The 15,064-nt window shown below is 37.7% G+C and overlaps 2 protein-coding genes across 5 annotated transcripts in view; one reads left to right on the forward strand and one right to left on the reverse strand.

Annotated features, from left to right (window-relative positions):
• Positions 1 to 5,353, reverse strand: part of nalcn (sodium leak channel, non-selective) — an 89,653-nt gene extending 84,300 nt beyond the window's left edge. For 2 of the 4 annotated variants that reach the window (XM_027166018.2, XM_047814940.1), the window contains exon 1: positions 5,197 to 5,328. The gene's annotated coding sequence lies outside the window, so the exon portion shown is untranslated. Of the gene's footprint in view, positions 1 to 5,196 lie in introns of all 4 variants that reach the window. The other 2 variants (XM_027166020.2, XM_027166022.2) reach the window with 2 other exon arrangements.
• A 4,594-nt stretch (positions 5,354 to 9,947) lies between these two features.
• The window catches only part of itgbl1 (integrin, beta-like 1), a 53,871-nt gene continuing 48,754 nt past the window's right edge, over positions 9,948 to 15,064 (forward strand). The window contains 4 exon segments of the mRNA XM_027165986.2: positions 9,948 to 9,967; positions 9,969 to 10,004; positions 10,006 to 10,155; positions 12,261 to 12,463. Coding sequence (XP_027021787.2) covers positions 9,948 to 9,967; positions 9,969 to 10,004; positions 10,006 to 10,155; positions 12,261 to 12,463 — 409 coding nt within the window.

A 15,064-nucleotide genomic window follows, 5' to 3' on the forward strand; every position in this document is an offset into this window, starting at 1 on the left:
CTAAGAAAAATAGTCAAGAAACAAACAAGAAAGTAACTATTAAATTAAATGACAAATTCAAGACACAAGCACCACATTGCTGTACTCAAGCCAACAAATTGAAATATCAGTCCCTCAAGGAGTTATTATTGCTTTTGTTATTATTGTAGACAAAAACGCTTAATTTGGTTGCAGCGTTTTACAAAATTTGCAAATTTTTGTGCGTTTTTTGTACCTGAATCGGTGAAATTGCAAAGAACATGATTCTTCTTTTAATTTCTTACCAATGAAGACACATATATAATTACTATCTATGAGAGCTATACTCATGTTTACTCTGAAATGGAAGAAGGCTTTGGCTGAACATGTGATGAACATCTCAGCCCAAATCTCTGAAGCTGCATTGTACAGTATATCGCATCGTTTGCTTGATTTTCAGGAAGTCACTTTAAACTTTGTATAATGCATTTCTTTTGCTTCAAGTTGATTGGTCAGACCTTTTTACTAAGTGATGATGGCGTTGTTGATTTTAAAAGGTTTTAACAAGCAAATGCAGGACACTAAGATTTCATGAATATGCACAAAATAGCCAATAATTATGAAGTGATTAGGGGAAAATGTTTAGTATTTCATTTCCATAATTTATTGGCGGATAATAATATTGAAAAGTTGTGATTGGTAACATCAGAGGTAACATAGAAAGTCCATTAAAGTGTCACATTAACTAATAATAAACAATCAGAACAATAAAGACCAAGGAGGAAGCAAAACTCTGTGATAGAGCAGTGTTTGTTTGTTAAAAAATACCAAACAATGAACATCCTGGGAAGCAACTTATCCAAGTTCATTATCAAAAAATGGGCAGCATATAAGCTACGACCCTGAGGAAGCCATCCAAGATACAGTAGGTCTGCTTAGTGAGGACATTAGTATTCAACCAAGAGGCCAAGGGTCAATTTAATGGAGTTGGAGAGATCCAAAGCTGAGATGGTCACAGGACAACAGAAAATGTACTACAAAGCTGCACTAGGTGTGAATTTGTAAAAAAAAAACAAAAAAAAAACAAAACACACACACACACACACACACACACACACACACACACACACACACACACACACACACACACACACATGCTTGTGAAAAAGGTCTCTCTGCTCTGACAAGGCCAAATTGTCTGGCATTAACACATAGCGGTACATTTTGAAACTGCTCATCACCCTGAGATCACCATCCTCACAGTGTAGCATGATGGTGGTAGCGTCATGTTGTATCTGGTCTGAGTTGATAGAAAAATAACTGGACACAAATACAAGGCAATCCTAGATGCTTGCAAAAGACTTAAGACTCAGCAGTTTGCTATCCAAAAGGACTTATTATAAAAGTGACAACAAAGTGGTTTAAAACAAAGAAGCTGAATGTGGCACAGTCAAAGCCCAGACTTCAGTCTAATGCAGAAACTGTTGCGAGAATTGATAATTGCAGTTTACTAATGGTCTCTATCCAGTCTACATTGGTTTAATGCTTATGCAACCAACAATACATCTGCTTTTCTGTTAAATAAATGTTAGTGTACATTTAATTATGATTCGACTTGTGAGCTCATGATGAGAATTTAATTCGTATATTGCATGCATCGGTTCTGACATCAAACATATCTGACATCATTTGTCTAGAAGACATCAGTTATCTTCCTTATCATGATGCATCATTAAGTGATGCACAGTTAAATTGATGAAAAGCAATTTTAGAATGAAAATAATAGAGTATATAGTATATTTAGACCAAATATGCAGTGATTACTGTGAGAACTACAACTAAGATTATTCGGTTAGCAAGACAGTATAATAGCAGTACACTACAGTCCTATACGATGTTTACTTTAATGCTTACAGGCTTCTTATTCATATATTATTGCATTATTCGTTTTAACTTTTTAAATAGTCTCTTTTTTTATGTTACAACAAATTACATTTAAAAAAAAAAAAAACTTTTTTTTGTCTTCAGGCAGCATTATCTATGCCTTTAAGTAAAAGGCTCGTGTTTAAAGATGGAACACCATCTCTTTCTTGATACCTCTACACAAGACTAATTTATGAGAATAAACTACATGTGTGTGTATAATTAGATTCTGCATATGCATAAATACTGATATCACTTGTAGACTTTACGCTGAATACGGCACACCGTGGAAGTTTTGTCTGTCAAAACGAACAAAAATAAGACTTCAAATCCATTTTGATTCAATTTTATCGATTCATTCAAAACCGAATGCTTAATTCTCTTCATCTACTATGTTTACATCTGAATTTAACCATATTTCCTGATTTTGCGATTGCATAATAAATAATCACAAAATCAAACGAACTCCACAATGTTTGACTTTACAATTGAGCAATTTTGTGTTTACACAAATTTTTCTCAAAATGACAGCAGATTTGCCTTTGATTTACGATGAGCACGAGTACAGCGATCAGAGAAAGTAATTTCATGTGTGTCTTAGGAGTTTAAAGGAAGAAAAATCTGTGCTTGCAATTTCAATTCAATTCAAAAAGCACAAAAACTCCACCAGTTGCACTGTAAAATTTAGGGGGAAAAATCCGGGAGAGACTTTTTATGTGGTCTTTGAATTCTTATTCCTCTAAATATAGATGATATCTAGTAACTACTACTGTATAAAGCAAATAAAAGAGATAAATATGATTTTTTTTTATGAGAATAAGGAATGTCAGTGTCAGGCTTTAAAACTTAAAATACTCAGGAATTCACCTGGTCATGTAACAGTAAAGAAACGAGAAAATAAAAGCAATACTAATGCTTTACACTCAAATGTCATGTTAACACAGGATACTATTTGGAATACACAATGATTTGTATCCACAAATCTGCCAGATGTTGAGAGTTCAAATATAAATAGCAATTGCCTTGATAAATTAAAAAAAAATAAAATTTAAAAGACATTTCAATGTCTGTTTCATTTTAATTCATTCATTTCATGCTTTTAAAAAAATAAAAAATATAAATAAATAAATAAAAAATAAAAAGTACTGAAAAGAGTGTTGAAATTTAAGTCCAACCTACTCAAAAAAGCTTTATATATTCAAAAGCAATTTGCAAATCGTCTGTAATTGCTACACTTAGCATATGCTGGTAAAGGTTTGAGGACAACTGAAAACAAAATTATAGGGTGTAAGTGCTGTAATGTGGGAGTGGGATGTGGAGGACCACAATTACTTTCACATTTTGAGAAAGGACCTTTTCAACACAAGCAATCACTGGGCATTTTAATGATGGCTGTGGGTATCCACTAGTCTCCCAAACAAGCCTAAAATTGTTTTCAGTATGTAAAGCAATCCATGGTTAACCGAACCACAGCCAACTGGAATTATTAAAGCTGAGGGGGATTTTTAAAGATGGGAATTGTCTTAAATACAGTGAGGTCTAAAAGTCTGAGACTACTGAGATCCCAGGAAATCTTGGATTTTTTTAATTAAAATTGCAAATAAGCCTAATTTTCTACATTTTTTTTATATTTTTTAATATTTTTAAATATTAAAGATTTAAGATTCCGCACTTATGCAAAATGTCAGATTTTCAGACAACACTTGGAAGGATTTAACCAAAAAAAAAACTGATCGTAATGGTTTGCAGACAGAAACCTGTGGAGTCCATGCAACATGAGTGCACACTGTCATTAAGAAACGTATTCTTATTTTTCACTCAAGGTGTTGTCAGTAATATAATCTGTAATGAAACCTGTCAAAATACAAGAACTTGGAGCCCAGACTTTTATACAGTATATTTAAAGATGATCATGGTCTTAAAAGCAAGTAAATTTCTTCTCATATTTCAGGATCATATCATATCATATTATCAGGTCACCACATCAGACTCTGCTGACCAATCATAGAAGCTGGACTCACATCAACTCAAGTTTAATACTGTAATTAAACTCCAGTATCTAATTGAGAGCAGAGTAACACTGTTGGTGCCTCAGTGCTGCATGCCGCCATAGTTTATTAGTTATTTGTATATGTAATAGCATGATGAAATCTGTACTGTAAGCAACAGTGACACCATTGATAATTTACCACAGAAAAATCACAAAGGGAAATGTTGGATCAGATAGTGAATGAGACTCACTTGAAACACCAAATCTCTATTTCAATGTACGCAAAAAAGTCAACTCTATTTTTGTTTCATCCGGTTAATTGTAACAGGGTTGTCACCGCTGAACTTTAAATGACTCAACTAAGAATTGAAGCTGAAGAGGTTTGAATGTTTTTTTTATAGCAAACGTATCACCAAAATCGCACATAGAGATCAGACATAACCTGTCTTATACAGTAGGAGGCCACAGATGTTCTGCATAAGCAGCAGAAGCTTACAGAGAGTCAGTTTTGGACCAGTCTCACTAATATCAACTAAAGTTTCGATCTCTGATACAGACAGATGCAACAATCACGATCCATTCATCTCTGGTGCATAGGCCCTGGTTCAATATTTGCACAGAAACAACATAAGAATGACAAACAAATGACAGAAATTCTTATGATACCTGATATGATACAAGTGGATTTTTGCCAATAACAATATCGCCATAAATAGTGGTGTCCAAATGTGCGTTTTGTTCTGTACTTCTGCACAAACATACTACAAGATGTTACAACAACTCAGGATGAAATAGAATGATGAGGAAACAGCTGTAGTTTTAGTTTCGAACAATATCAAGGGATTTCTGATCAACTATCAACTCATTGCAACTAGATGCAAGTCATCCGAGTCATTTCTGACCTCAAACGTAACGTAATTAAATGCACTAGCAGTGATGAGATGTACGGATGACAATCTGCACTGAACATCTGCTTCCGCACGGTTACTATAGCAACAGGGGAGCAGGGGGCTTCATCCACAGATCCATCTTTAAAGCCGTATTTCGTAGAAACCAAGAAAATACAAAGCAGGCATAGATATTTCGAATTCGACTTGCGGCGAAAACGAGTCAGAAATCCATCAAATCGGTGATAAAAACGTGTTTAATCCTGCGGTTTAGATGGTTATTTACGAACGGAGGCCTAGTCTGTGTGTAGCCGCTGCTTACTTCCTGGTACAGGCACGTAAATAAACCCCTAATGAAGCCCCGCCATCACGCCCTTGAATTCGGTTAAGCAGTAACGCGAAAACGCTAGAGACGGTTAACAGAAAGGAGACACTTACGGACGGTCCGCCGGTGCTGGTTTAACGTGACGCCGCTTCCATGCGCGCGAACTGTCGCGGTGCCGTGTGTGAGCTCGAGCTCCAGCTACTGCAGCAGCAACAACACGCGCGCAACCTCAGAGCCAGCGCGAGCTCACAGCACACAGGCCCTAATGCAAGCCAACTCAGTACCTCAGACATGAAACGTACATTAAACTACAGATACAAAGCTATTCGCATTATAACATCGGAATTATATTACTGTTCATATTTAAAAAATAATAATAATAATTATAATAATAATAACAATAATAGGGCACGCAGATCCCTAGAGGGTCCTTGAAGCATAGATCTGAGGTTTTATAATTTCTTCTTATAAGGTTCTTATTCTTATTGTTCTTATTTCATTTGTCTGGTCATTTGAATGTAAAGGATTTCATACAAACCTTGATAACATCATTTGCACACATTTGCATAATGATGTGTTTGGTCATTGGAAAGTTGAAAAAGATGCCATAAACGCTTTAGGGCGCGAATAAATAACCAGGGTACAATATAATGAGCATAATAGTTGACTAGATGGATTCTGTTATGAACAGGTCTATAAAAATTATTGTACAGTTAAAAGGAACCCTGGTTCATAACAGGCTAGTCTAAGAAGTAAACATATGCTTCCAGATTTAGCTATATGCACATGCACAATTTGATTTAAAAGAAAGAAAATCAGATTTAGCAAATAAAACACAACTCCGATCTTTTGTTTTGGAGCTTAATAAAATATTTAAGTTTGGTTATAATCGTGATATTGAATGGATTTAACTTACTTGAAAAGTATTGTTAACAAACATGAATAACATAAATGATTATGTTTCAAAATTACACACAATTTCAATTTGGGCTTCACAGCAATAAAACATGATTAAATCCAGTCTGTTCATAAAGGCTGTGATTCTCTGATGACTGATAAAGTCACAAATTGCTATATTTTTGCAATTAAACAAGTAAGACACCAAGGATAAAATAACTGTCTCGCAGTTAATATATATATATATTAACAAAAGAAATAGACAGGGAACATAAATTCATGATATATGAACCGACATACAAAAGTCGAGGATTCTGTAACTGGTAACAAACTGTAACAAACTGTAACAAACAGGTGAGTATTAATGAGACACATGACACAACACAACGCTCCCTAAGTACTGACAATATATTCAAAGTGCTGTATTACTTTACCATATTCAGTGTTCCTGGGATTGGCTCTGGATTCACTGCAACTCTGACCAGGGTAAAGTGGTTACTGCAGATTAATGAATGAATGGATGACATATAGCACCAAGAGAAAGACAACCCATTAGCCCTTGGTAATTTATTTAGCATAATTGATGCTAAAGCAAACAGTGGTTGTATTTGGCATAAAATCATTAGCAGTGTGTCAAACTGAACTCGAGCAGGATTTTCTTGGGCATTCATTGGGCCATAGATTGGGCTATACGTACTATCCATGGGGCTTCAGTCATTCAGTAGGTAAAAAATAATATGTTAAATGACTTCTGAAATCTTTTGTCATGACATTTAGGTTCAGTGTATTGCATCCTGTTTTTTAAGTCATCTGAACTCAACATTTAAATTGAATAAATAAAATATATGTCATTTGTATATTGCATGTGTGTGTAGTACTCTGCAAAAGTTTCAGGCAGGTGTAATAAAAAAGTTATAAAGTATAGATGCTTTAAAAAAATAGCTTATGTTTATCAATTAATAAAATGGAAATTAAATGAACAGAAGAGTTCATCCCTGTCTGAGGTCCTGAAATGGCACTGGGCCCTGTGTTCTGTGGGCTCATTCTGGTTCTGAGGTTGCATGTGTGCTTTTGCTGCTTGAACTTTCCCATTGGATCCAAATTCCTACCACTACTGTATGCTCCAGACCATTTCACAGAACATCTGCTCCACACAGGCTCTCCAATGGTGTCCCACATGGCTCAGTACTTGGCCTTCTCCTTGTCTTCCTGTATTCTCACTCTCTTGGTGAACTTATTTCATCACATGGGTTCTCTTATCACTGCTATGCTGATGACACACAACTTATACTGTATGTTCCTTCCCTTCCTCAGATAACACGGCTTCTGCTCGGATCTAAGCATGTCGGGTGGACATATCAGCGTGGATGATGGCTCATCAGCGGAACTTCAATACCAGCAAAACCGAACTGGTGATCATCCCAGGAGATTCATTCCCAAGTCAGGACCTTGGAATATCTCTACACAAATATCTGCTCTCCCCTCTCCTCATGGCTCACAACTTTGGGATACCCATGAACAATCAACTGTCCTTTTCCGCACATGTTGCTAATGTGATCATGCTCATGTCGGTGTCTACTTTACAACATCAGTATGATTCTGCCATTTTCAACACAGACTGCTCAGATACTTGTTCAGTCTCTTATTATTTCCAAAACTGGACTACTGCAACACTCTGCTGTCACAGATAGCTAGGTGTCCCGGGCCCTAGCTAGGAGTCCCGGGCCCTAGCTAGGAGTCCCGGGCCCTAGCAGTCGGCGGGTTCAGATGGTGTAGCCGTGGGATAGGCTGTCAGTGTTACTGTGCTGGGTCCTGGCTCGGTGCTTGACCTGAAAAGAGAAAAAGGATCCTGGAGAGAAAGGAACCACCAAATTACCAGTGCATTGGTGTTCTTTGCCCAGGGCCATCTACTGGAGGGGCATGTGATCTGTAACTAGGGTGAACTGGCACAAGGTAGTACCTTAGTTCCTCGATTGCCCATTTATTCACCAGTGCCTCTTGTTCCACCATGGTGTAGTTCTGCTTGGTAGGCGTGAGCTTTCTTGAGATGAATGGGTCCACACAGAGTCCTGTGTCCAAGACAAGTGGATAATAAAGGGAAGGCTCAGGACAGGGTAAATGACGAGTGCTTCTTTCAAGTGGAGGAAGTTTTCTTCGGCACTCTCCATACACTGCACCGAAGCTGGCCCTTGGTCAACCCCAGGTGGCAGAGTGGATAACTATATTGTCAACGGAGGCAGCTGCGAACCAGAGGTGCAAGACAATGTCCATCAGCCTCTGGAAAGTCACGGGTGCCCCATGGAGGCTGAATGGGAGGACCTGGTACTGTCAATGGCCACTAGGTGTAGCTATTGAAGTGCGACACCTGTTTGAGCCTTCAGAAGTTCCATCCGGCTTGGGGACAACAACAATGCAGCTGGACCATGGACTGACGGACTCTACGATGATGCCATCCTGGAGCATTTTAGCCAGTTCTTCATCTATGGCACAGTCTCAGGAGCGGTTCTGATCTCATGTTGCACAACGTGGGTATGCCAGGGGGTGGACGAGAACACATCATCAAAATAGTCCATAAGTTCTGTCAGGTCCTGTTGCAGGTTTGGAGTGAGATCAGGCCCACTCTGCACCAGGGCACACTCTTGGGGATCTGTGGCAAGACAGGCAAGGGCAGACATCCCAGGCACAGGAGGAAACCACTTTTTAAGACATGGTATAGTTTGGGGCCCTGCCACTTTGGCAAGAATGTCCCGCTGTTTGGCCTCCATGTGCTCTCAAACAATGGAGGTTACCTGTGGTAACTGCAGTCTTGCATCTCTTAAACAAAGTCCATGACAGAATGGAAGGGGGAAGGCTGCTCTATCCACGATTCCCAGGAGATGTCATCTGAACAGCAGCTTGACAGGGATGAAGCCCGTGGAGGCTTGGTGTGTTTTTCGGATGGCGACCAGGACATAAGGAAGGACGAGGGCCAGTTCCACCCTTCCTCATCCACCATCTTCTTTAGCATCCTCTTCAGCATCTGGTTAAATGGCTCCACTAATCCTTCCATCTGTGAATGGTAGACAGATATCTGGAGGTGTTTCACCTGCAAAAGCCGACACAGATCCGCCATTAGTTTAAAGACAAAGGGCGAATCTTGATTCTCTGGAAGGTGGCCTTCCAAAGTGGAACCACCTCTGAGTAGCGTGTGGCACACACATATACTGTATATCTTGGTGAGACAAGAGAAATGCATTAAGACCAGGATCATGTGGTATACAGAAAAGGCGGGGAAGATTTTTATTTTCATTCAGCAAGCATTCAGATAAGAAACTTGCAGGACAAAGGGTCATGGTGGTTCAAATTAGGCTGCTACCTTGGTTACATTTTGTCATTTAAAACCAACCTATTTAGTAAGAAATATCACAGACAGCTCTTCTTAAGCCTTATTTATCCAACTTAGCTAGAAAACCAAAAACTAAGATGAGACACGTGTTACAATTACTCTGCTTTGTTTTAATAACCATTTTGTGAAACAGAGAACTTAAAGCTGTAGAGATTTTACTATCTTATTTTGCAGTTCTTGGTTGGTGGTTTCTGGATTTTCCCAGAAATGTTATTCTGAAGGTTATCATGAATCATAGGCGACATTCAGCTATCATTGTATTATTATGTGTTTTGTTGTGTGGTGTCCTTTCTTTTATTAATTGTCCCTTTAAACCCCATCTGCAGTGCACAGAAATTTGTAACAAACATAAAAAAAAATATCACTGGCTGCTATTATGATAAAGTGAAAAGGAACAAAGTAAAGTATAAAGTAAAAGTATAAAGAAAAAGTTTTTTTTATTAACTATTCCTATACATAATTGTCTTAAATAGTAGCAGTTGTGCCTATATTTTAGTTTGTTAGATTTTAACACATAGCTGCATAGCTCTGAGTCCACCTCCTGGCTTCTGCAACAAGTCATATCTAATCAAAGGCACTTGCATGGAGAGCGCTATTGGCCTCAGTTGGAGGCAGTTTTGGACAGCCCGCTCTACCTCTACGGGAAAGTGGAAATTCCTGAAGGCATTTTACTTCAGATTTCTTGTGGGGATCTAAACATGAATCCAGAGGCTCTGGTGAACTCCATCTTTGTTTCTTTCTTTCTGATTTTGCTGTTAGTCATTGAAGAAAGTTTACTACAATCACTGGGGTAAGTTAATGAGCTTTGTTTTGCTCTCATCAGCTTAGAGTTCTTCAAGCTTTTGTGGAAGCTACAGTGGAAAATGTAGCACATTTCACAGCATACTGGAAGCCATACCTCATACCATAAGTGTTTTTATATGTCATTCTTCTGTATTTTATACTTCTTACAAACCGTTGACGTGGTTAGGTTCAGTTTAAAAGTTCTGCACTTTTGTGATATATTTTATCGACTGTAGTTTGTGCATTTACTCCCCACAAGGATCAAATTTTGTCTCTGTGGTATACTCAAATGTAGCAATGAAAGGATATTAACTTGAATAATACTATTATAAGCACTTTCTTTGTGGTCTGGCAATATTCCACATTTGGATTTGATCCAGTCTTGTACAGATGGTACATATAATTTTTTGTTGTTGTTGTGGTTTAGTTTAGGTTTTTTTTAGGTTTTTTCTTTTCTTGCATGATTATTTAGTAGCATAATCACTAGAAAACTAACAATAGCTCATTTATGAACTATGTGGGAAATTGTGCTTTGCTCTACAACTTTAGAGAAGGCAGATAAGCATGCCATAAACATGCTGGATAAAGGCAGGATGGAATGCAGTGAATTATTTCCATCAGTTTATTCACAACAGGTGTGCACTGGTACTAAAGTCACAGCTCCTATAATGGACACACATGATTTGAAATCATGCTTGAGATGCATTGTTGGACTTGTGTAGATTCAATGTTAGAAACGTGACCAAATATTGCCTCTAGTATAAATACTAAGACCTTCTCTTGTTCTATCACTTCACATATATTTTTTTCTTTTTCTTCCTGATAATGTAAGACAAAATAAAACCTGGCATAATGATTCATGTAAATATTATGTTTTGATTTAAATTCTTTTGGCTCAGAAAGGCACGTGAATTAAGGCCAACTCAGTGGTGAGTTTCAGTATTTTTGGACTAATTTGCAATATTTCCCCAATTCCCCTAAAAGTCTGTTTTATATCTTGCAGCATTTTGAGTATCAATTATACACATACTTATTATGGAATTTTAAAGAAAGCTCTAATCTAAGCTTATTTGCTTGCATTCACTGGTTTAAAACTGGTTTCATTGGTTTGAGAATCCTGAAAACATCCATGTTAAAATAAAATAATTATGATTGCTGAAAAACAATCTCAGATGGTTTCTATTATAGAATCTATGTCTTTATGGTTTCTTTTATATTTCATTATAAATGTCATAGACCACCAAGTTACAGACCTTAAACACATAAAAATTATCTTAAACACATAAAAAGCTAGAAATGGTTTCAAAGACTTTTTTTTCCCCAATGTGTGCTTCGAAGGGAAAAAGAAAAATGTGTGGTGAGGACATTCCTTTGTGAGATGCCAATGGTTTAACAATTTTTGTCTATCTGTAAAATTCAGTATATAATTTAAATAAGCTTAGAGTGAGCTACATCTCCATTCCTTTAGTACAGTATGTTGTGACCAACTAGATAGTAGCAGTACAGAGTAGTAAAAAAATAAGCCTTGTCTGAGGAATAGCTTAAAAAAATAACACTTTTTTCAGTAGATACTTTCACAACTTGGGAATACAGCTTTCTTCCTGACAGGAACTTAGACTCCATATCTCCATATCATAGTGTGTGGGTGTAATAATTTATATTCTTTCAGTTTCTGTTGTCATCGTGAAAAATAACCCAATAGCAATGCAATAAGTGATTTAGATAGTTACAGTGAATGGTGTTAAATTTGTGTCTTGTTAAAAACAAGACACAATGTCCTCTGTACTGAAGAAACTTTCCCTGTTAAAAAGTGCTGACACTAGAGACCCCTTCCATCAATTTTAAATAAACAGCCTATCGGTTAGTAGACAAAATATTTCATTAAGGGATGTATTATATAATGCAGTAAGTCCTCTGTATAAGTCCCAGTGAATGAGTTAGTATTAAAAGAATAGCATGGTAAATAGCAGTGATAAAAACACCCATATGGTACACACAGACAATATAAATTTGACATTTTAGGTCAAACAGTTTCACCCCTGTTGACCCCTCTTTCTTATTGCTGGAAGGCCAAAGGTCAGAGAGGTGAATGAATGCTTATGTGTGTTACAGGCAGGTGGGGGGAAAATGTAAACTCTCAAGCGACGCTTCGCAGAGAAGATGCCGGACGCCCGATGGCCTGATTTGCAGCGGGAGGGGAGAGTGTGTGTGCGGGGTCTGTATTTGCCGAGTCAGTGAGCCGGGGATGTATTACGGACCACGGTGTGAATGCCATGACTGGGTTTGTGCAACATATGACGGGAAGGCCTGTGGTGGTAAGTACAGCTTATTTTAAGCTCAAATTGCACTGACCACACATCGATATGAGGTGCGGAAAAAGAATGTGACCTAAGCTTGTGACAGCCTTTGACCAGCATCAATAGAAGCTTTTGATGTTCCATTTGTCATTAGCTACAGGGACCTTATTTCAATTTCACTGAGTTTTCTTTCACTCAAACCCAAGCCCTTTCAAAGTGCTCTGTTTGATTTATTTATTTATTTTTCAACATGAGAGCTATTGCATTTACAATTCTGAGCACTGCTTCCAAAAGCCTCTTTTACTTCCAGTTCTTATGCTCAGTGCTACCACTGAATAGTGAGACCTTCAGCTTAGTGCCTTTCAATATTTGTCCTCAAATACATGTAAGCCTACAGTCCATTAGGCTCATGAGCATGAATTAACCTTCCTCTAAGCCTGTAGTCTTACTGACATTTCTGATATTTCCTTAAAGGTGCTGATGATGACTTTTAAAGAATACTCACGTTTAGTTTATTGTCATGTGCATGAAGTATGCTTTTAGCATATATACACAATAAATTACTTGTGCTACAGTTGTACACTGTGCAACTGTAGCAGAGTAGCACAACTAAATTGTATAAAGCTTTAATTATAGTAAAATCTTCTGAACATTTACTTACATAAGTCCATCCTACAGTGAATTATTTAACTGTTTCATTGGGCTGTTTTTTGTTTTTGTTTTTAATCTGACATAAATATTGCAACTCCATAATGTGACAAAGCTTAGATACCAAAAGATAATTGTTTAATGCTTGATGACTTCAAAAAAATGGCACTTTTATTTTACTGAAAGTCTTAGTCTTTAAATCCCAGCACTGTGCTAATGTGTCACTGCAATCATCTTAATCTGAAAAACAAAACAAAACTATTGCACACTGACAACTCTGATTAATCCATTGCCCAGACAATCCTTTGTTATAAATGACTTTTTTTGTTTTGTGCCCTTAAAAAAGCAGCTCACTTGACAGTTTTTCAGAGGCAGAGAGAAAAAAACAAACCACTCCAGCGTTTTTGTTCCACCGACAGTTTGCTCTGTGGAACAGTAGTGATGCTAGGGGACATTAATGGAGATGTGTGGAGACAGAGAGAAAGTGATTTATTTGTGAAGACAGGTTGTGAGCCAGTGAAGAGCTCATTAGCTTCATTCGGCTCTGAAAGCGAGGCCGGGTGTCTGGCTGATAATAAGGTTTCATTCACAGTTGTGCAGAGTGCAAATGGACTCCACATATGGATCAGGACTTACAGTGTAGGTCAATGCTAATCACTAGTATTTCATGAAAAACACTTGACGCCACAATTTTCAAAGCAGATGGCTGCCATTAGCTAGTTAAATGCCAAGGCTCCATCACATGATGCTTCGATGCCGTTCTACTGTTTTTGTGCCTGCAAATTCTAGTCTCTTCAAACACCTTCATACTGCAAAACACTATCATATCAGATAGATAGATAGATAGATAGATAGATAGATAGATAGACAAGAGTGTCATAAGAAAGTACCCCTCACCCCCTCAACTAATTTTTAGCAGTTAAGCAACAGACATTGAACTGAAGACTGTACAGATTAAAATGTCAGCCCATGTAAGTTAAGAACCTATGTTTGAATAGACCTTTAAAAGGAGGTTGGAGGTTCGCAACCCTGGAGTAGTGAGTGTTAAGGGCTTTGCTTAAGGGCCAAAAAGTTGTAGCCTGTCAGTCCTGGGGCGTAAACCCCAACCAACAATCCAGAGTCTTAACTGTTTGAGCCACCACTGGCCCACTGTTATATCAGGACCCCTGGAGTTGTAAGGGTTAACAGTCTTGCTCAAGGGGACAACAGTGGCAGCTTGAACCCCAATCCTCTGACCAACAACCAAGAGCCTTAACCACTTGAGCCACCACATTGCACCACTGTTACGCAATAGCATTGTCTATAAGGCACAACAGTGAGTAGTTCTATGCAAACATTGTGGTGAAAGATGTACAAATATTTTTTTTAAATGTCTAGTAGCAGCCAGTGAAGACAGACTCTGGTAACTTGTTCACAGTGGAAGTATACTGTATGTGTGCAACATTCTTCAAACTTATTCAACCTTCAAAGACCTCTTCAGTGTATGATTAATGCATTCAGGATTGATATACAGTATATTTTGGCCCTGCTCGAGACACCTGATACATCTGTTACTATACGAAAGATCTCCAATATGAAACTTTTTTGGGCGTCTGCATTTTGCAGTAACTCAAGTTCAGGCCTAGCTACTAAGCTTTCCAACATGTTCTACATCACTTCAATTTTATTACAGGTTGATTTTCTCCGCTACATGTTAATGACTGTGCTGATGAAAAATGGGATTATGGCATCTCAGCAGGAGTGAAGGTCTAGCAGTGTGTACATGCTGAGTTAAACATGTTGGATTGGAAAGAAAACAGCAACTTAAAAATGAAAATGAAAAAATATTCTGGTCAATTTCTAAAGCCAAGATCAGCATAATGAATCCAAACAGGGATAATCCATAATCAAAAAAGGTGGTAATAGGAACAATTCCCTAAAAGAAACAAAACCCTTACAGTGACATGATTGTCAAATGGAAAAAGAAACATA

Source organism: Tachysurus fulvidraco, chromosome 6, assembly GCF_022655615.1.
Source record: "Tachysurus fulvidraco isolate hzauxx_2018 chromosome 6, HZAU_PFXX_2.0, whole genome shotgun sequence".
Taxonomy (NCBI): domain Eukaryota; kingdom Metazoa; phylum Chordata; class Actinopteri; order Siluriformes; family Bagridae; genus Tachysurus; species Tachysurus fulvidraco.